The sequence below is a fragment of the Oncorhynchus nerka genome, linkage group LG25 (genome assembly GCF_034236695.1).
Source record: "Oncorhynchus nerka isolate Pitt River linkage group LG25, Oner_Uvic_2.0, whole genome shotgun sequence".
In the NCBI taxonomy this organism is placed as follows: Eukaryota; Metazoa; Chordata; class Actinopteri; order Salmoniformes; family Salmonidae; genus Oncorhynchus; species Oncorhynchus nerka.
The window spans coordinates 10,530,764-10,550,788 of record NC_088420.1 but is presented as its reverse complement, the minus strand read 5'-3'; the positions used below and the strand labels follow the sequence as shown (position 1 = coordinate 10,550,788).

The 20,025-nt window shown below is 43.8% G+C and overlaps 3 protein-coding genes across 3 annotated transcripts in view; 2 read left to right on the top strand and 1 right to left on the bottom strand.

Moving 5' to 3' along the window:
• The first annotated feature begins 2,275 nt into the window (after positions 1-2,275).
• On the top strand, positions 2,276-6,758 carry LOC135564621 (uncharacterized). Its single transcript, XM_065009988.1, has 6 exons — positions 2,276-2,947; positions 3,216-3,291; positions 3,542-3,648; positions 3,883-3,919; positions 4,039-4,457; positions 6,536-6,758. The coding sequence occupies exons 1-6, from the start codon at positions 2,889-2,891 to the stop codon at positions 6,756-6,758; spliced, it is 921 nt and encodes a 306-aa protein (XP_064866060.1). The 5' UTR covers positions 2,276-2,888.
• LOC135564489 (uncharacterized) lies at positions 6,727-11,264 on the top strand. Its single transcript, XM_065009531.1, has 3 exons — positions 6,727-9,873; positions 10,041-10,128; positions 10,469-11,264. The coding sequence occupies exons 1-3, from the start codon at positions 7,441-7,443 to the stop codon at positions 10,645-10,647; spliced, it is 2,700 nt and encodes an 899-aa protein (XP_064865603.1). The 5' UTR covers positions 6,727-7,440; the 3' UTR covers positions 10,648-11,264.
• A 391-nt stretch (positions 11,265-11,655) lies between these two features.
• Positions 11,656-20,025, bottom strand: part of LOC135564620 (protein ANKUB1-like) — an 83,527-nt gene continuing 75,157 nt past the window's right edge. The window contains 1 exon segment of the mRNA XM_065009987.1: positions 11,656-13,110. Coding sequence (XP_064866059.1) covers positions 13,104-13,110 — 7 coding nt within the window. The 3' untranslated portion in view covers positions 11,656-13,103.

The window sequence follows — 20,025 nt, the reverse complement described above, 5'->3', positions numbered from 1 at the left end:
CATGACCATGCTAACTGAAAAATGGATACATGAATATTGGTCAAATGTACCTACATCTTCTGAAGCTGTGTTGGGCCTACTTGATCATTTAAAAAAAGTCACATAGACGATGTCCATAAATTAGACAACAATACTGAACAGTTGTAGCCCTGTCACGGTCGGAGGAGAGGCGAGAAGGATCGGAGGACCAAACTGCGGCGTGATATGTGTTCATCGTGAATTTTAATAAAGAAAACACTGAACACTGAAACACTACACAAAAACAGTAAACAAAATAACAACCGTGACGCTAATGCGAGCTGCGCTGAAACAAGCCATCAACATAGACAATCACCCACAAACAAACAGTGCAACCCAGGCTACCTAAGTATGATTCTCAATCAGAGACAACTAATGACACCTGCCTCTGATTGAGAACCATACTAGGCCGAAACATAGAAATCCCAAATCATAGAAAATCAAACATAGACTGCCCACCCAACTCACGCCCTGACCATACTAAATAAATACAAAACAAAGGAAATAAAGGTCAGAACGTGACAAGCCCGTTGGTAGTGGTAGGCTTCTGGCTGTGATCTCTGACCACTGTAACAGTGAATAGTGGCAATTTACCCGCGGTGTATAGGCTTGTTTACTAGGCTAACTAGTGCATTGGGGTGGGCTATGTGCAGCATGGGCATACAGGAAACCACTCTAGCCGCTTAACTCACCTTGGCCACGAGCTCTATAGTTTACAGCTATTGCATCACCTACAAAGCATCAACTGAATGTTGAATGTCAGGTATTTTAATTGTCTGTATTGTCTACTTGTTAAATGTTTGTAAAGTCTTATCAATTGGTGTTGGACCACAGGAAGATTAGCTAATGTTATAGCGTTAGCTAATGGGGACTCTAGTAAAGATTCACAAGACTGTTCACAGATTCACATTGATCACAGAATCTGATTGATAATCTTAATTTGAAGTTTGAGTTTTTTACTGGACAACCAACACTTGACAGATGGGCTAATCCATAGAAAGAAAATGTGATCTTGGATCTTGAACTCCCCTAGCTACATTTCGACTTAATGTTCAATATTACTAGTGGCACTCTGTCCTTACGAACAGTAAATCATTGGGTCTGACTCTTTTGATTTAATGCAATTTCATCATCGATAGTGAAACAACCACCACATAATCGTCAACTCCCCCCTACAAAACATGAATTTATTTGTGGTTTATCCTCTAGCTATTTGGTATTAGGTGTGATCCTGACTTGGAATGGCCATTAAGTTACACATTGTTTTAGGTCCAGTTAGTTTGGAAGTTGTGGTAAATGGGGGAGTGTGAGCGCGTGTCATGAGATGCTGCAGGTGTTGATATGGGGATGGATAGGCTACCACTGCCTTTAATTACTACGCTCTGCCTGCACCTACCTCAACTGGTACTCTGCTGCCTCGCTGTGGTGAGAGCACTAACACACTGAACATGATGGACAAGGATGCTCCATATAGCCATTCATCACTGTCCAGGATGGATGTAATACAGAATGACAAGATATGGTTTGATATCTCTTCTGAAACTGGGGTGGGGTTATTGAGTTCAGGGTTGTGTAATGGTTGCTTCCATGTCAGTCCTCAAAGATGAAATTGCATAGAATCGAATGAATCACATCCAATGATTTCCCGCTTTGGACATTGTTTTGAAAATGATTCTCCATAGCTGCCATACCTTTGATGTCATAAACTGTTACAGAATTACCCTTCCTTATTATAAACTCTGATTAAAACTATGGAGTTCATTGACCTACAACACATGTGTGTGTATTTGCCCTTAAAATGATATTGCTAGATGGAAGAAAATAATAAGATAGGCCTAAACTGTAATAAGATGTACTTGAAAGATACTATAAATAGCAGGAGACATACCTGGGTTCTAGACTGGTATTTAGGGCAAGCATTTTAGGATTATACATATGGTTAGTGTCAACTTCTACTTACACGTTAAAGCTCAGCCATGTTGCTACATGTTTACTCATTGACTTCAAGTAGAGCATTGTTTGTGAATCTGAATAAAAGCCTAATAAAAGTGTGTCGCCCCCAGTTTGGGCAGCACTGCTACACTGCTTTTTTGGGCTAAAGGTGTTTGTGACACGTGCATGTGTTCCAGTGATGTCATAATTGTTTGTAGGTTCTATGTTGCCTATCAACTTGGCTGTCCTTCAGAAAGTAGATAATACTTGTATTTTCAAACGATTAATAAAAATACTAGCAACAAAACAAACTAAATAGATTTAATCCATTAATATGATATTGCCAGATGGAAGAAAATAACAAGGTAGGCCTAAACTGTAATAAGATATATCTTATAGACTGCTTCAGTGCATTTGGAAAGTATTCAGACCCCTTGACTTTTTACACATTTAATTTTTTACGTTACAGCCTTATTCTAAAATGGATTACATACAACATTTTCCTCATCAATCTACACACAATATCCTATAATGACAAAGCAAAAACAGTTTAGACATTTTTGCAATTTAAAACGGAAAAAAACAGAAATACCTTATTTACATAAGTATTCAAACCCTTTGCTATGAGACTCGAAATTGAGCACCGGTGCATCCTGTTTCCCTTGATCATCCTTGAGGTATTTCTACAACATGATTGGAGTCCACCTGTGGTAAATTCAATTGATTGGACATGATTTGGAAAGGCACATACCTAAGGTCCCACAGTTGACAGTGCAAAAATCTATTTTAATTCCAGGTTATAAGGCAACAAAATAGGGAAAATGCCAAGGGGGGTGAATACTTTCGCAAGCCACTGTAAATGGTTCAGTTCACATAAACAGTCATTATTTTCAGTTTGAGAGATCATCCCGGGCTTTGCCCCGTCTGCTGTAGCTGAGATGTCCCTGGAGGACATAGAACAACAAGACTATGATGTTTCTGACACTGAGACAGTCAGGTAAGGCCACTTACACTCTGTCCAGTTAGATATTTGTGTGGAGATTAAGAGAGAGAGACTAATAAGAAAGAACTTGTTATGGGGCAGGTCAGGCGTCATTCATGGAGTCATTTGTAGGGTCAAGTCCCCAGCCGATCTATTTGAACCCCTCATTATTTGTGGCCATGTATTAACTACTAAGTGAGTCTTTGACATGAAGACAGTGGTTAGATTCTGCCATTGGGACTGCTCTGATGTTGTTTCCATTCTCTCCTGGTTATGACCATAGAGCCTTGTCCCAGTCTCTAGACCTGCCTGTCTGTGTGGTGGATGACCACCTGACCTCTGAAGCTGTCAATGAGATGGTAAGTTGACCTTGTCATTTCATATTACAACATTAATCCAATAAAATGTTATAGTGATGCTATCATTGGCAATGTTGACGTACCACAACCATCTCTGTTGTGTTTCAGTTGTTTAAATTTGTCCAACGTTGCCAATGCTCCTCCACTCTCTAACGGTTCATAAGTTCTTTCAGTATGATATTTGTTGTATATGTTAAGTTTGACTCTGTTGGTGCCATTATTTGAGACTCATAATGTTTATTTCTACCAGAAGCAAAGCAGCACTGTGGAAACCACAGAAGAAGAGAGCCTCAACAGTGCCAAAAATCTTGAGTCTTTTTCACTGATTATCAACTTCCTGCAGAACCTAACTGAGGAGTATGTTCTATTTTCTTTGGTACAGTACTACTATCAAACCTGTAAAGGATTGTATGAAAGCAGATTCATCAACTACATTTCCATTGCGGAAAAAGTTACATCACTCCACAATGTTGTCAAAACAATTGCTACAAAGCATGTGTAAAATACTGTTTAATCTGATGACTCAACTGACCGACATTTCTGACAACATTAATACTATTAATATGAATAATTCATGTGAATAATTTTCAGGCAATGGAGTAGGATTCGTAATGGCATTTCTGACCCGGTAAGATCTGAAAGCTTATTTACAATACAATGATCACTGAATGTTTAGCCTTGTTCATAAGCTTTTGAAAGATGCACTATGCAACATTTTAAAACACTTCTTCTGTTTCTGGAATACAGCTGACAAAACAACAGCTTGCCGGCTTGTGTCTGAGGATTGTCCAGTTTTTATCGGACAAGCTGATGCAGATCATCATCCCAGGTCTTTACGAACTACTGGGCATCCAAGATGCTGCCTCTCCATTGTCACAGAGATCTCTCACAGCGTCACTCACCAGTCTGTTAGACGATAAGGTTAACACCAAGTCCCGTGTGAGATTTACTGAGGCTGGTGTACCTAAGAGGCCAGGCAGTCGAAAGTCTTACAATAGCTTTCGCATCCCGACTCCCTACCCTTCCTCCAACTGTATGGATCAGGAAGAGGAAGAAGAGCAGGAATCACAACAACTTAAGTTCAAGGAGATTTACCTGACTAAGGAGATGGGCAGTCTGGGCAGTGGAAGCTACTGCCCAAAACCATTGCCCAAGCCAGCCATGAGGTATGTCTGTAACCATTCTTCAATACTGCCTTTTATTTATGATTGTCTTTAAACAGTATTTCATGTTTATAGGAATTTCACATTTTTTTTAGAGGATAGATATGGCCATATAAAGTTGAATTCGGAGTTTACATACACCTTAGCCAAGTACATTTAAACTCAGTTTTTCACAATTCCTGACATTTAATCCAAGTAAAATTTCCCTGTTTTAGGTAAGTTAGGATCACCACTTTATTTTAAGAATGTGAAATCAGAATAATAGAAGAAAGAATAATTTATTTCAGCTTTTATTTCTTTCTTCACATTCCCAGTGGGTCAGAAGTTTACATACACTCAAATAGTATTTGGTAGCATTGCCTTTAAATTGTTTAACTTGGGTCAAATGTTTTGGGTAGCCTTCCACAAGCTTCCCACAATAAGTTGGGAGAATTTTGGCCCATTCCACCTGACAGAGCTGGTATGACTGAGTCAGGTTGGTAGGCCTCCTTGCTCGCACAAGCTTTTTCAGTTCTGCCCACAAATGTTCTATAGGATTGAGGTCAGGGCTTTGTGATGGCCACTCCAATACCTTGACTTTGTTGTTCTTAAGTCATTTTGCCACAACTTTGGAAGTATGCTTGGGGTAATGTCCATTTGGAAGACCCATTTGCGACCAAGCTTTAACTTCCTGACTGAAGTCTTGAGATGTTGCTTCAATATATCCACATAATTTTCCATCCTCATGAAGCTATCTATTTTGTGAAGTGCACTAGACCCTCCTGCAGCAAAGCACCCCCACAACATGATTCTGCTACCCCCGTGCTTCACGGTTGGGATGGTGTTCTTTGGCTTGCAAGCCTCACCCTTTTTCTTCCAAACATAATGATGGTCATTATGCCCAAACAGTTCTATTTTTGTTTCATCAGACCAGAGGACATTTCTCCAAAAAGTACGATCTTTGTCCCCATGTGCAGTTGCAAACCGTAGTTATGGCGGCTTCCGGAGCAGTTGCTTCTTCCCTGCTGAGCTGCCTTTCAGGTTATGTCGATATAGGACTTGTTTTACTGTGGATATAGATACTTTTGTACCTGTTTCCTCCAGCATCTTCACACGGTCCATTGCTGTTGTTCTGGGATTGATTTGCACTTTTCGCACCCAAGTACGTTCATCTCTAGGAGACAGAACGCGTCTCCTTCCTGAGTGGTATGACGGCTGCGTGGTCCCATGGTGTTTATACTTGCGTACTATTGTTTGTACAGATGAACGTGGTACCTTCAGCCATTTGGAAATTGCTCCCAAGGATGAACCAATTCTTTTTCTGAGGTCTTGGCTGATTTCTTTTGATTTTCTCATGATGTCAAGCGAAGAGGCACTGAGTTTGAAGGTTGGCCTTGAAATACATCCACAGACTCAAATGATGTCAATTAGCCTAACAGAAGCTTCTAAAGCCATGACATCCTTTTCTGGAATTTTCCAAGCTGTTTAAAGGCACAGTCAACTTAGTGCATGTAAACTTCTGACCCACTGGAATTGAGATACAGTGAATTATAAGTTAACTAATCTGTCTGTAAACAATTGTTGGAAAAATTACATGTGTCATGCACAAAGTAGATGTCCTAACCGACTTGCCAAAACTAGAGTTTGTTAACAAGGAATTTGTGGAGTGGTTGAAAAACGACTTTTAAAAACGACTTTTAATGACTCCAACCTAAGTGTATGTAAACATCCGACTTCAACTGTACAAGCCAGTTTCAATACAAATTACTTATACAAAAAAAGTACTCTAATTTATCATATTATTTGACTTTAAAACAGAATAATTTAGTCTTTTTTTTTCTTCTCCAAACCGGCAGAAGCTTTTCTCTTTTCTCTTTCTGTAATGAAAAGAACTATAGAAGTTGAATAAATTATTATTTTTTATTATTAGATGTGGTTGACACACCTCCACCACACTAAGGTGTTTTCCCAGAGCAAAAGCAACGATTCCCCCACTATTTTCAATGGTGCAGATGTGTTTGACACACCTCCACCAGAGCAACGTTCCTCACAGCCTTACATATTATTTGTTTGACTGTGATGATTTCTGTTTTTTTTTCAAGAACCTCTCTGTCTGATGTGCAGAAGAAGACAACCAACTCTGACTCGCTACAAGTCCTCTTAGGTGTCTCAGAGGACACCCTCGTCACCTGTGTGCAGGACAGCCTGCAAGGTTCTCTCTCCAAACTTGCATGCATGTCCAATCCTCCATCTGGAAGTGCAGGCTCTCCGAAGACACATTTTTGGCATCGCATGTTGGCTTCATTGAGGATCTTGATGCCCTGATAAGGAAATACGAGAGCAGCTACAATATTAGTGAATCTGGTTCCTCCTGCACGCTCACATCTAAGAGCATCCAAAAACTCTCCAGCCGGGAGTTTCAAACATCAGCAATACAAGCAGTGAGTGGAGTTCTTGCCAAAAAAGTCAGTAGTTTGAGCTTTCCTAGTTCAGTCGTTCAGTCTGAGTTAACAGGTGCTGTATCAGGTCAAACATTGTCTGGCATTGTAAAGACAGAGTCAATTCACCCAGTGGGCTCAGCAGCGTCAGTAGTTGTTAAGACTTTCGTGTCAGATATGAAGTCCTTGGCTGAATCTGAAGAGAGTCCCCAACAGAAGAGTGCCTGGTCTGCTGCTGTTCACATTTACCACAGCATCCAAAACAACTTGAAAGATTATTTCGGCAAGCTTCAGAGATTTGCCCTAAAGAGCATTGTCACATCTGATGACAACATCACAAATGCTGAGTTTAAGGAGACAGTTCCACTTCCTTGCTTAAACATGAAATATAGGCCCAGTAAGAGTGAGCCTCAGTTGCCAGAGTCCACTGGTGAAGTTACTTTACAAAGAGGCCTAAGTGAGTGCTCAAAACTTCTTTGGGCAAAACTGAGCCAGAAGAAAGCAAGCTCCTTCTGACAACTTGCACCAAAGAAGTCATCTCAGAGCTTCTGGTCTTGTACAAGACTGAGATGTCAAAGGAGGACCCCCTGTACACTGTTGGAGAAAAAGGATCAGACTTCTCTATTGAGAGACAACAATTTGTAGAGGGCGTTCTGGCTCAGCTTGGGGATATCTCCCATTCCAGGGCCTCATCACCATTAGTATATGAGTTCCCCTGTCAAACCGAGGACAGCAGAAGTAAGGCCACAGCTTCTTTGACCAGTCTGTTAGATTGCATGAAAAAACTCTCAAGTGAGGAATTCAAGAGAGACACCACTCAAGCAGTGAGTGAGTTCCTAGTTAAAAAGTCCAACAGTAGCTTAACTAGTGCACAGCCTGCTTATTCTGTAGCATCCAGGTCTTGTTCCGTTCAAAACCAGAGAACCTTGTCAAAGGATATTTGTGCGGATTCTGCTGCCTTTGGCATCATTGACACATTTGTGGAAGACCTGCAGAGCTTGGCGCAACCTGCAGAAGTAGAGGAGAGAGATCCTGACCTCCAGGAAAATGCACAAAAGCGAAAGAGCAGGATCTGGTCTGCTACCACTAGTTTATATAAAAATATTAAGAAGACATTAAAGGGCTTCACCATTCACCGGCGGAGGTCAGACGTGCAGAGAAGAATGTCTAGCCATACACCCACAGAGGACTCTGGACATCTTGTGACTAAGGAGTACCTTGGTTTGGCAAGCCAGAACTTGACGCAAGCTAGTAAGAGTGTGCCTCACTTGCCCAGTTTGAACCAGGAAGTGACTCTACACACGGGTGTCAGCGAGAGTTCAAAACTTCTCTTGACTGAAACAGACGAGGGTCTAATGAACAATAGTACCAAACAGGTCATTTCAACAATCTTCACCTCATGCGAGGATCAGACATCAAATGCACCTTGCTTCTCCACAGTAGGAAAGAAAATATCTGATATGTCCCTTGAGGTCAACATATTGGTAGGTGGTGTTCTGTCTCAGCTGAAGGACATCTCCTTGTCAAGGTCCCCAACACCATGTGAAGACATGTTTGAACGTCTCCAAGGTTCTACTGAGCGAACCTCTCCAGTAAGTCTAGATTGCAGCACGGCTGCCTCCAAAGGCATTGCATCTTCCCACAGTCTTTCAACAAAGAGCCTCCAAAAACGTTCTAGTCATGAGTTCCAAACCAAAGCTGAGAAAGGAGTGAGTGAGGTCCTCTCTAGGTCATTTAACATTGTGGAGGAAGGTACAACAGATAAGTACCTCCAGTCTGTATCTACATCCACCACGTCTACTGATATTATACAAACCATGGTGAAAGACCAGCAGGAGCTCACCCAATCATCTGACATGGTATCTGGAATCTCCCTGCTCACCACTGGACAGGTTTCTGAGAAAAGGATCTGGTCTGTTGCTCGTAACATCTACTACAGTCTGCAAAGTAAGATTACGGAGTTTCTCAGAAAAAATCTTCAAAGATCAGACACAACACTTGGTTCAATCCAAATCTTTACATATCAAAGCAGTCCTGCATCACAAAGAGCAAGTCTCGGCCATCTTGAGGTCAACCAGAGCAGTGTTACACCTGGTGGAAACGATGCCTGTGTGGACATTCCGCACAAATTACTATCTAAAACCACTGAGCTCTCGGGATCCATGCTGGAGGATATTGGCACGATCCGTTGTAGGAGTGCTGACAGCCCAAATACAAGAAATAACTCTTCTTCACACTCCTCCATCTCTCTAACACCTACTTCAAAATTAAGGCAGTCGAAATGGCACTTTGCCTTACCCGGGACTCCCATCCCCACTGAGTTTCCTGCTCAGATTGACTTTCCCATTGTTAGAAACACAATCATTGAGGACTTCTTTCACACAGAGGACTTACTTCCTGTAACCTTTGTGGACAAAGTCAGGCAAGCTGCTGGGGTGGTAGTGGACATTATGGTGGAAAGTGTTGAGAACACACAGGAAGATGGACAGGGTGCTTCTCATCTTGACGACCTCCGATCTGCTGTTAGGAAATTGAGAAAAATCATTTCCACTTGGACCATCCACATTTTCAGCCATGAATTGGTGGATAAAGTTATAGCCCTTCAGGACAGCCACAGCACTCCACAGGTCTTAACATTGGAAGCAGCCAAAAGTGCTTCAGACTCCATTCTTTCAAGGCTGAAATGGGGAAAGGAACAATGCGCCATATCCAAGGAGCTCTCCTCTCAGCTTCTCCAGATATTTGCTGAAGAGACAGTGAAGGGCTTCCTGAGACAGTGGTCAGATGAGTATGAAAATATAAACTTTGATGTTTCAGTCCAGAACGATCCAAAGACTTCTACTTGCATGGTCATTCTTCAAATGATCACCAAAGCCACTGCTAAATGTTATTTTGAGTCCGCTACCAGCGTGGCCACCAGTGACATTGTAAAAGGCGTGTTTGATTTGGAAAGGGATACCATCAGCAGTACTGGAGAGCAGGTCCTCACCTTTAACACCAAGGTATAGTACACATACATCTTTCATGAATAACACTGCTGTTGACCTTTTATGAAATATATGATTATTTGTGTCATGGCATTGCACTGCTTCTTTGCAATTGTTATACTGTACTTTAAGATATCGAACATTTTTCAGTTTGTTTTAATGTGCCTTTTCCCACCAACCAGGGTTCCACGGAAGTTAGAAAGGACCTCTGTCCTCAAGAGTCTCTGGAGTACCAGCCTCAGAACATTTCGCCTACTGTGTACTTTACAGGTAAGCCCTGCTGCTGTTTAGGCTGCTGCTCAGTCAAGACTGAGACATTATCCCTTTACCATTCCACTAATTCATTTGAATAGACATTGTACTCCTCTGAGTTGTTACCTATGACATACTGTACTGTGGGCTGGGTGGTAGCCTAGTGGGTTAAGAGGTTGGGCCAGTAACCGATAGGTTGCTGGTTCAGAATCCCTGAGTTCACGAGGCAAAATCTGTCAATGTGCTCTTGAGCTAGGCACTTAATCCTAATTGCTCCTGTAAGTCTCTCTGGATAACAATGTCTGATAAATGAGTAAAAATGTAAATTGATGGCATGCTGGATGGTCTTTCGTTGCAGAGACGATGACAACATCTCATGGCTCCTTTTCTCCAGAGGGAATTTATGATATCGCATCGTCCTTCCCACTTGAAGAGAAGAGTCGCAAACCCTCCCTTTTCACTAGATTGTCTAGATCCATCACGAAAGGCTTTCTCAGCCCATTCAAATCTTCAAGGAAAACCAAATTATTTAAATAAATTCCTCATCATAACAACAAGAGCATTCATTTGTTCAGATGAAAATCTAATCGTATTGGTCACATACGCCGAAAACAACTGTGAGATGCTTTATTACGAGCCCATTCCCAACAATGCAGAGTTAAAAAGTAAGAACATATTTTTTAAATAGTAACACAATAACAAGGCTATATACAAGGAGTACCAGTACCGAGTCAATGTGCATGGGTGCGAGGTAGTCGAGGTAATACAGTATGTACATGTAGGTAAGGGTAAAAGTGACTAGGCAATCAGTATAGATAATAAACACAGTAGCAGCAGCTGGAGTGAAAGTCGGTCAGTGTCACAGTGAATGTGTGGGTAGAGTGTAGTGAGTGTGCATCGAGCCAATTCAAGAGAGTCAGTCGAAAACAATTAGAAAAATACATCAATAACAAAGGGGGTCAATGCAAATAGTGCAGGTGGCCATTTAATTAACGTTCAGCGTCTAATGACTTGGGGGTAGAAGCTGTTCAGCAGTCTAATGACTTGGGGGTAGAAGCTGTTCAGCAGTCTAATGGCTTGGGGGTAGAAGCTGTTCAGCAGTCTAATGACATGGGGGTAGAAGCTGTTCAGCAGTCTAATGACTTGGGGGTAGAAGCTGTTCAGCAGGGTAGAAGCTGTTCAGCAGTCTAATGGCTTGGGGTAGAAGCTGTTCAGCAGTCTAATGGCTTGGGGGTAGAAGCTGTTCAGCAGTCTAATGACTTGGAGGTAGAAGCTGTTCAGCAGTCTAATGGCTTGGAGGTAGAAGCTGTTCAGCAGTCTAATGGCTTGGGGGTCGAAGCTGTTAAGGAGCCTTTTGTCCCAGACTTGGTGCTCTCGTATCACTTGCCGTGTGGTAGCAGAGTGAACAGTCTATGACGGGTGGTTGGAGCCTTTTGCCAATCATTTACATATCACTTATTTAAATTTAATTTTATTTGATGTCATATTGTAAACTGATGTATCTGTTTAGCTGAAAATATGATTTTGAAAACAATGAACAAGTGCTTCATAAAACAGTTATATTTATTTTTGTATTTTCAAAAGACAGCAAATAGCCAATCAAGTATCAACATAAGTGAAATGAAAGACAGATTTCATTTTCAGTGAATAATTGTCTTGTCCAGTGAGCAACTCAATGACAGCGATTCAATGACATCATTAGATCACCTCCAAGAAGCATCTTCAACGTTCACCTGACAACCCATTGGATAAGACACAAACACTAACCAAGTGTTTCTTACCTGTCAAGAAGGTTGAGATCAGAATATAAGGTCCATAAACAAACTGAAAATGGCATACTGAAGATGGAGTCAAAAGGAACTCAGCCTTTCACCCTTTTCATAGCAATGGAATATGTGACATGGTTCGTTATAGTTCATGTTTTCTACAAAAAATGATAAAGGCAGATTCGATTATCCATTTAAATTTTTTTTTTTTTTTTTTTTTTAAATCAACAGAACTACCGTCCTTGGGTGTTCCTGAGCTCACAGTAAAAGGTTAAACTAGACATGTTATTGTGAGTTCTGGAGGCAGTAGATGCTGTTGGTGGTCGATCAAGGGCACTTCCTGTCTACGCACTGCTTCCCGCCCTCTTCGTACTCCTGTTTTGAGATCCACATTTGCTGGAAAGTCGCAGTGGTGGGTGGTATAAGGTGCTTTAGTGACAAAACGGATGGCACTGTGATAAACTGCATCCAGTTTGCTGAGTAGAGTGTTGGAAGAAATTTTGTAGATGACATCGCCGAAGTCGAGGATCGGTAGGATAGTCAGTTTTACTAGGGTAAGTTTGGCGGCGTGAGTGAAGGAGGCTTTGTTGCGGAATAGAAAGCCGACTCTTGATTTGATTTTCGATTGGAGATGTTTGATATGAGTCTGGAAGGAGAGTTTACAGTCTAACCAGACACCTAGGTACTTATAGATGTCCACATATTCAAATCAAAATCAAATCAAATTTATTTATATAGCCCTTCGTACATCAGCTGATATCTCAAAGTGCTGTACAGAAACCCAGCCTAAAATCCCAAACAGCAAGCAATGCAGGTGTAGAAGCACGGTGGCTAGGAAAAACTCCCTAGAAAGGCCAAAACCTAGGAAGAAACCTAGAGACGAACCAGGCTATGTGGGGTGGCCAGTCCTCTTCTGGCTGTGCCGGGTGGAGATTATAACAGAACATGGCCAAGATGTTCAAATGTTCATAAATGACCAGCATGGTCGAATAATAATAAGGCAGAACAGTTGAAACTGGAGCAGCAGCACAGTCAGGTGGAAGCTGAAACTGGAGCAGCAGCATGGCCAGGTGGACTGGGGACAGCAAGAAGTCATCATTGTCAGGTAGTCCTGGGGCATGGTCCTAGGGCTCAGGTCAGTTGAAACTGGAACAGCAGCATGGCCAGGTGGACTGGGGACAGCAAGGAGTCATCATGTCAGGTAGTCCTGGGGCATGGTCCTAGGGCTCAGGTCCTCCGAGAGAGAGAAAGAAAGAGAGAAGGAGAGAATTAGAGAACGCACACTTAGATTCACACAGGACACCGAATAGGACAGGATAAGTACTCCAGATATAACAAACTGACCCCAGCCCCCCGACACATAAACTACTGCAGCATAAATACTGGAGGCTGAGACAGGAGGGGTCAGGAGACACTGTGGCCCCATCCGAGGACACCCCCGGACAGGGCCAAACAGGAAGGATATAACCCCACCCACTTTGTCAAAGCACAGCCCCCACACCACTAGAGGGATATCTTCAACCACCAACTTACCATCCTGAGACAAGGCTGAGTATAGCCCACAAAGATCTCCGCCACGGCACAACCCAAGGGGGGGCAACCCAGACAGGATGGCCACAACAGTGAATCAACCCACTCAGGTGACGCACCCCCTCCAGGGACGGCATGAGAGAGCCCCAGTAAGCCAGTGACTCAGCCCCTGTAATAGGGTTAGAGGCAGAGAATCCCAGTGGAAAGAGGGGAACCGGCCAGGCAGAGACAGCAAGGGCGGTTCGTTGCTCCAGAGCCTTTCCGTTCACCTTCCCACTCCTGGGCCAGACTACACTCAATCATATGACCCACTGAAGAGATGAGTCTTCAGTAAAGACTTAAAGGTTGAGACCGAGTTTGCGTCTCTGACATGGGTAGGCAAACCGTTCCATAAAAATGGAGCTCTATAGGAGAAAGCCCTGCCTCCAGCTGTTTGCTTAGAAATTCTAGGGACAATTAAGAGGCCTGTGTCTTGTGACCGAAGCGTACGTGTAGGTATGTACGGCAGGACCAAATCAGAGAGATAGGTAGGAGCAAGCCCATGTAATGCTTTGTAGGTTAGCAGTAAAAACCTTGAAATCAGCCCTTGCTTTGAAAGGAAGCCAGTGTAGAGAGGCTAGCACTGGAGTAATATGATCACATTTTTTGGTTCTAGTCAGGATTCTAGCAGCCGTATTTAGCACTAACTGAAGTTTATTTAGTGCTTTATCCGGGTAGCCGGAAAATAGAGCATTGCAGTAGTCTAACCTAGAAGTGACAAAAGCATGGATTCATTTTTCTGCATCATTTTTGGACAGAAAGTTTCTGATTTTTGCAATGTTACGTAGACAGTAGAACTGTCCTCGAAATGGTCTTGATATGTTCTTCAAAAGAGAGATCAGGGTCCAGAGTAACGCCGAGGTCCTTCACAGTTTTATTTGAGACGACTGTACAACCATTAAGATTAATTGTCAGATTCAACAGCCAATTTTCTGGAAGCTTGCTTCAGAGCTCGGGTATTTTCTGTGTACCAGGGAGCTAGTTTCTTATGAGAATTTTGTTTTAGTTTTTAGAGGTGCAACTGCATCTAGGGTATTGCGCAAGGTTAAATTGAGATCCTCAGTTAGGTGGTTAACTGATTTTTGTCCTCTGGCTTCCTTGGGTAGGCAGAGGGAGTCTGGAAGGGCATCAAGGAATCTTTGTGTTGTCTGTGAATTTATAGACTTTTGATGTTCCTTGGTTGGGGTCTGAGCAGATTATTTGTTGCAATTGCAAACGTAATAAAATGGTGGTCCGATAGTCCAGGATTATGAGGAAAAACATTAAGATCCACAACATTTATTCCATGGGACAAAACTAGGTCCAGCGTATGACTGTGACAGTGAGTGGGTCCAGAGACATGTTGGACAAAACCCACTGAGTCGATGATGGCTCCGAAAGCCTTTTGGAGTGGGTCTGTGGACTTTTCCATGTGAATATTAAAGTCACCAAAGATTAGAATATTATCTGCTATGACTACAAGGTCCGATAGGAATTCAGGGAACTCAGTGAGAAACGCTGTATATGGCCCAGGAGGCCTGTAAACAGTAGCTATAAAAAGTGATTGAGTAGGCTGCATAGATTTCATGACTAGAAGCTCAAAAGACGAAAACGTCATTTTTTTTTTTTTTTTGTAAATTGAAATTTGCTATCGTAAATGTTAGCAACACCTCCGCCTTTGCGGGATGCACGGGGGATATGGTCACTAGTGTAGCCAGGAGGTGAGGCCTCATTTAAAACAGTAAATTCATCAGGCTTAAGCCATGTTTCAGTCAGGCCAATCACATCAAGATTATGATCAGTGATTAGTTCATTGACTATAATTGCCTTTGAAGTAAGGGATCTAACATTAAGTAGCCCTATTTTGAGATGTGAGGTATCATGATCTCTTTCAGTAATGACAGGAATGGAGGTGGTCTTTATCCTAGTGAGATTGCTAAGGCGAACACCGCCATGTTTAGTTTTGCCCAACCTAGGTCGAGGCACAGATACGGTCTCAATGGTGATAGCTGAGCTGACTACACTGACTGTGCTAGTGGCAGACTCCACTATGCTGGCAGGCTGGCTAACAGCCTGCTGCCTGGCCTGCACCCTATTTCATTGTGGAGTTAGAGCCCTGTCTATGTTGGTAGATAAGATGAGAGCACCCCTCCAGCTAGGATGGAGTCCGTCACTCCTCAGCAGGTCAGGCTTGGTCCTGTTTGTGGGTGAGTCCCAGAAAGAGGGCCAATTATCTACAAATTCTATCTTTTGGGAGGGGCAGAAAACCGTTTTCAACCAGCGATTGAGTTGTGAGACTCTGCTGTAGAGCTCATCACTCCCCTAACTGGGAGGGGGCCAGAGACAATTACTCGATGCCGACACATCTTTCTAGCTGATATGCACGCAGAAGCTATGTTGCGCTTGGTGATCTCTGACTGTTTCATCCTAACATCGTTGGTGCCGACGTGGATAACAATATCTCTATACTCTCTACACTCGCCAGTTTTAGCTTTAGCCAGCACCATCTTCAGATTAGCCTTAACGTCGGTAGCCCTGCCCCCGGGTAAACAGTGTATGATCGCTGGATGATTCGCTTTAAGTCTAATACTGCGGGTAATGGAGTCGCCAATGACTAGAGTTTTCAATTTGTCAGAGCTAATGGTGGGAAGCTTCGGCGTCTCAGACCCCGTAACGGGAGGAGTAGAGACCAGAGAAGACTCGGCCTCTGACACCGACTCGCTGCTTAATGGGGAAAACCGGTTGAAAGTTTCTGTCGGCTGAATGAGCGACACCGGTTGAGCGTTCCTACAGCATTTCCTTCCAGAAACCGTGAGAAAGTTGTCCGGCTGCGGGGACTGTGCCAGGGGATTTAAACTACTATCGGTACTTACTGGTGGCACAGACGCTGTTTCATCCTTTCCTACACTGAAATTACCCTTGCCTAACGATTGCGTCTGAAGCTGGGCTTGCAGTACAGCTATCCTCGCCGTAAGGCGAGTACAGCGGCTGCAATTAGAAGGCATCATGTTAATGTTACTACTTAGCTTCGGCTGTTGGAGGACCTGACGAATCGTGTCCAGATAAAGCGTCCGGAGTGAAAAAGTTGAGGAAAAATAAATAAATATATGAACGGTAATTAAAAAGTGAAAACCGTAAAGTTGTCAGGTAGCAAAATAGGTTGGCAACAAAACGCACAGCAACTCGAAAACAAGCCTGCAAGTTGTGACCGGAAATGACGTTGCAAACAAGGTTGGAACCATCCAGGGTGGTGATGCTGGTCAGGCGTGCGCGGGTGCAGGCAGCGAACGGTTGAAAAGCATGCATTTGGTTTTACTAGCGTTTAAGAGCAGTTGGAGGCCACGGAAGGAGTGTTGTATGGCATTGAAGCTCGTTTGGAGGTTAGATAGCACAGTGTCCAAGGACGGGCCGGAAGTATATAGAATGGTGTCGTCTGCGTAGAGGTGGATCAGGGAATCGCCCGCAGCAAGAGCAACATCATTGATATATACAGAAAAAGAGTCGGCCCGAGGATTGAACCCTGTGGCACCCCCATAGAGACTGCCAGAGGACCGGACAGCATGCTCTCCGATTTCACACACTGAACTCTGTCTGCAAAGTAATTGGTGAACCAGGCAAGGCAGTCATCCGAAAAACCGAGGCTACTGAGTCTGCCGATAAGAATATGGTGATTGACCGAGTCGAAAGCCTTGGCAAGGTCGATGAAGACGGCTGCACAGTACTGTCTTTTATCGATGGCGGTTATGATATCGTTTAGTAGCTTGAGCGTGGCTGAGGTGCACCCGTGACCGGCTCGGAAACCAGATTGCACAGCGGAGAAGGTACGGTGGGATTCGAGATGGTCAGTGACCTGTTTGTTAACTTGGCTTTCGAAGACCTTAGATAGGCAGGGCAGGATGGATATAGGTCTGTAACAGTTTGGGTCCAGGGTGTCTCCCCCTTTGAAGAGGGGGATGACTGCGGCAGCTTTCCAATCCTTGGGGATCTCAGACGATATGAAAGAGAGGTTGAACAGGCTGGTAATAGGGGTTGCGACAATGGCGGGGGATAGTTTCAGAAATAGAGGGTCCAGATTGTCAAGCCCAGCTGATTTGTACGGGTCCAGGTTTTGCAGCTCTTTCAGAACATCTGCTATCTGGATTTGGGTAAAGAAGAACCTGGAGAGGCTTGGGCGAGTAGCTGCGGGGGGCGGAGCTGTTGGCCGAGGTTGGAGTAGCCAGGCGGAAGGCATGGCCAGCCGTTGAGAAATGCTTGTTGAAGTTTTCGATAATCATGGATTTATCGGTGGTGACCGTGTTACCTAGCCTCAGTGCAGTGGGCAGCTGGGAGGAGGTGCTCTTGTTCTCCATGGACTTCACAGTGTCCCAGAACTTTTTGGAGTTGGAGCTACAGGATGCAAACTTCTGCCTGAAGAAGCTGGCCTTAGCTTTCCTGACTGACTGCGTGTATTGGTTCCTGACTTCCCTGAACAGTTGCATATCGCGGGGACTATTCGATGCTATTGCAGTCCGCCACAGGATGTTTTTGTGCTGGTCGAGGGCAGTCAGGTCTGGAGTGAACCAAGGGCTATATCTGTTCTTAGTTCTGCATTTTTTGAACGGAGCATGCTTATCTAAAATGGTGAGGAAGTTACTTTTAAAGAATGACCAGGCATCCTCAACTGACGGGATGAGGTCAATGTCCTTCCAGGATACCCGGGCCAGGTCGATTAGAAAGGCCTGCTCACAGAAGTGTTTTAGGGAGCGTTTGACAGTGATGAGGGGTGGTCGTTTGACTGCGGCTCCGTAGCGGATACAGGCAATGAGGCAGTGATCGCTGAGATCCTGGTTGAAGACAGCGGAGGTGTATTTGGAGGGCCAGTTGGTCAGGATGACGTCTATGAGGGTGCCCTTGTTTACAGATTTAGGGTTGTACCTGGTGGGTTCCTTGATGATTTGTGTGAGATTGAGGGCATCTAGCTTAGATTGTAGAACTGCCGGGGTGTTAAGCATATCCCAGTTTAGGTCACCTAACAGAACAAACTCTGAAGCTAGATGGGGGGGCGATCAATTCACAAATGGTGTCCAGGGCACAGCTGGGAGCTGAGGGGGGGTCGGTAGCAGGCGGCAACAGTGAGAGACTTATTTCTGGAGAGAGTAATTTTCAAAATTAGTAGTTCGAACTGTTTGGGTATGGACCTGGAAAGTATGACATTACTTTGCAGGCTATCTCTGCAGTAGACTGCAACTCCTCCCCCTTTGGCAGTTCTATCTTGACGGAAGTTATAGTTGGGTATGGAAATCTCAGAATTTTTGGTGGCCTTCCTGAGCCAGGATTCAGACACGGCAAGGACATCAGGGCTAGCAGAGTGTGCTAAAGCAGTGAGTAAAACAAACTTAGGGAGGAGGCTTCTGATGTTGACATGCATGAAACCAAGGCTTTTCGATCACAGAAGTCAACAAATGAGGGTGCCTGGGGACATGCAGGGCCTGGGTTTACCTCCACATCACCCGCGGAACAGAGGAGGAGTAGTATGAGGGTGCGGCTAAAGACTATCAAAACTGGTCACCTAGAGTGTTGGGGACAGAGAATAAAAGGAGCAGATTTCTGGGCATGGTAGAATATATTCAGGGCATAATGCGCAGACAGGGGTATGGTGGGGTGCGGGTACAGCGGAGGTAAGCCCAGGCACTGGGTGATGATGAGAGAGGTTGTATCACTGGACATGCTGGTTGTAATGGGTGAGGTCACCGCATGTGAGGGGGGGTGGGACAAAGGAGGTATCAGGGGTATGAAGAGTGGAACTAGGGGCTCCATTGTAAACTAAAACAATGATAACTAACCTGAACAACAGTATACAAGGCATATTGACATTTGAGAGAGACATACAGCGAGGCATACAGTAATCACAGGTGTTGAATTGGGAGAGCTAGCTAAAACAGTAGTTAAAACAGTAGGTGAGACAACAACAGCTAATCAGCTAGCACAACAACAGCAGGTAAAATGGCATTGACTAGGCAGGGAGGGTCGGATTAACTACACACAGAGCCTGAGTGCGGCTGGGGCCGACAGATAAAACATAAACAAGCAGAATGGAGTACCGTGATTAAATGGACAGTCCAACATGCATCAGCTATGTAGCCAAGTGATCAGTGTCCAGGGGGGCAGCGGTGGATGGGGCAAGGAAGCTGGACTGGCGACTGTTATCCAGGTTTTAAAAAACTGTCTGGCTGTGCAAAAGGTAAAAGCCGCTAGCAGTGGCTAACAATGACTAAATAGCTTGTAGCTAGTTAGCTGGTTAGCTTCTGGAGGTTCTTGAGTGTGTTCTAAAATGTAAAAATAATAGCGATTCCGTATCACATTGGGTGAGGCAGGTTACCGGAAGGTATAAACAAATTAAAAATCGAAAAGAGATAGAAAGTAAATATGGGTCCAGTGAGTGTTTGGGACGCGGCGATTCAGACGGTTAGCAGGCCTGTGCTAACAAGCTAACAGTTAGTAGGCCAGGGCTAAACAAGGTAGCAGTTAGCGGACCGGGGTGTGATCCTGACTTGGAATGGCCACGAAGTTACACATTGTTTTAGGAAACATGAATTTATTTGTGGTTTATCCTCTTTAGCTA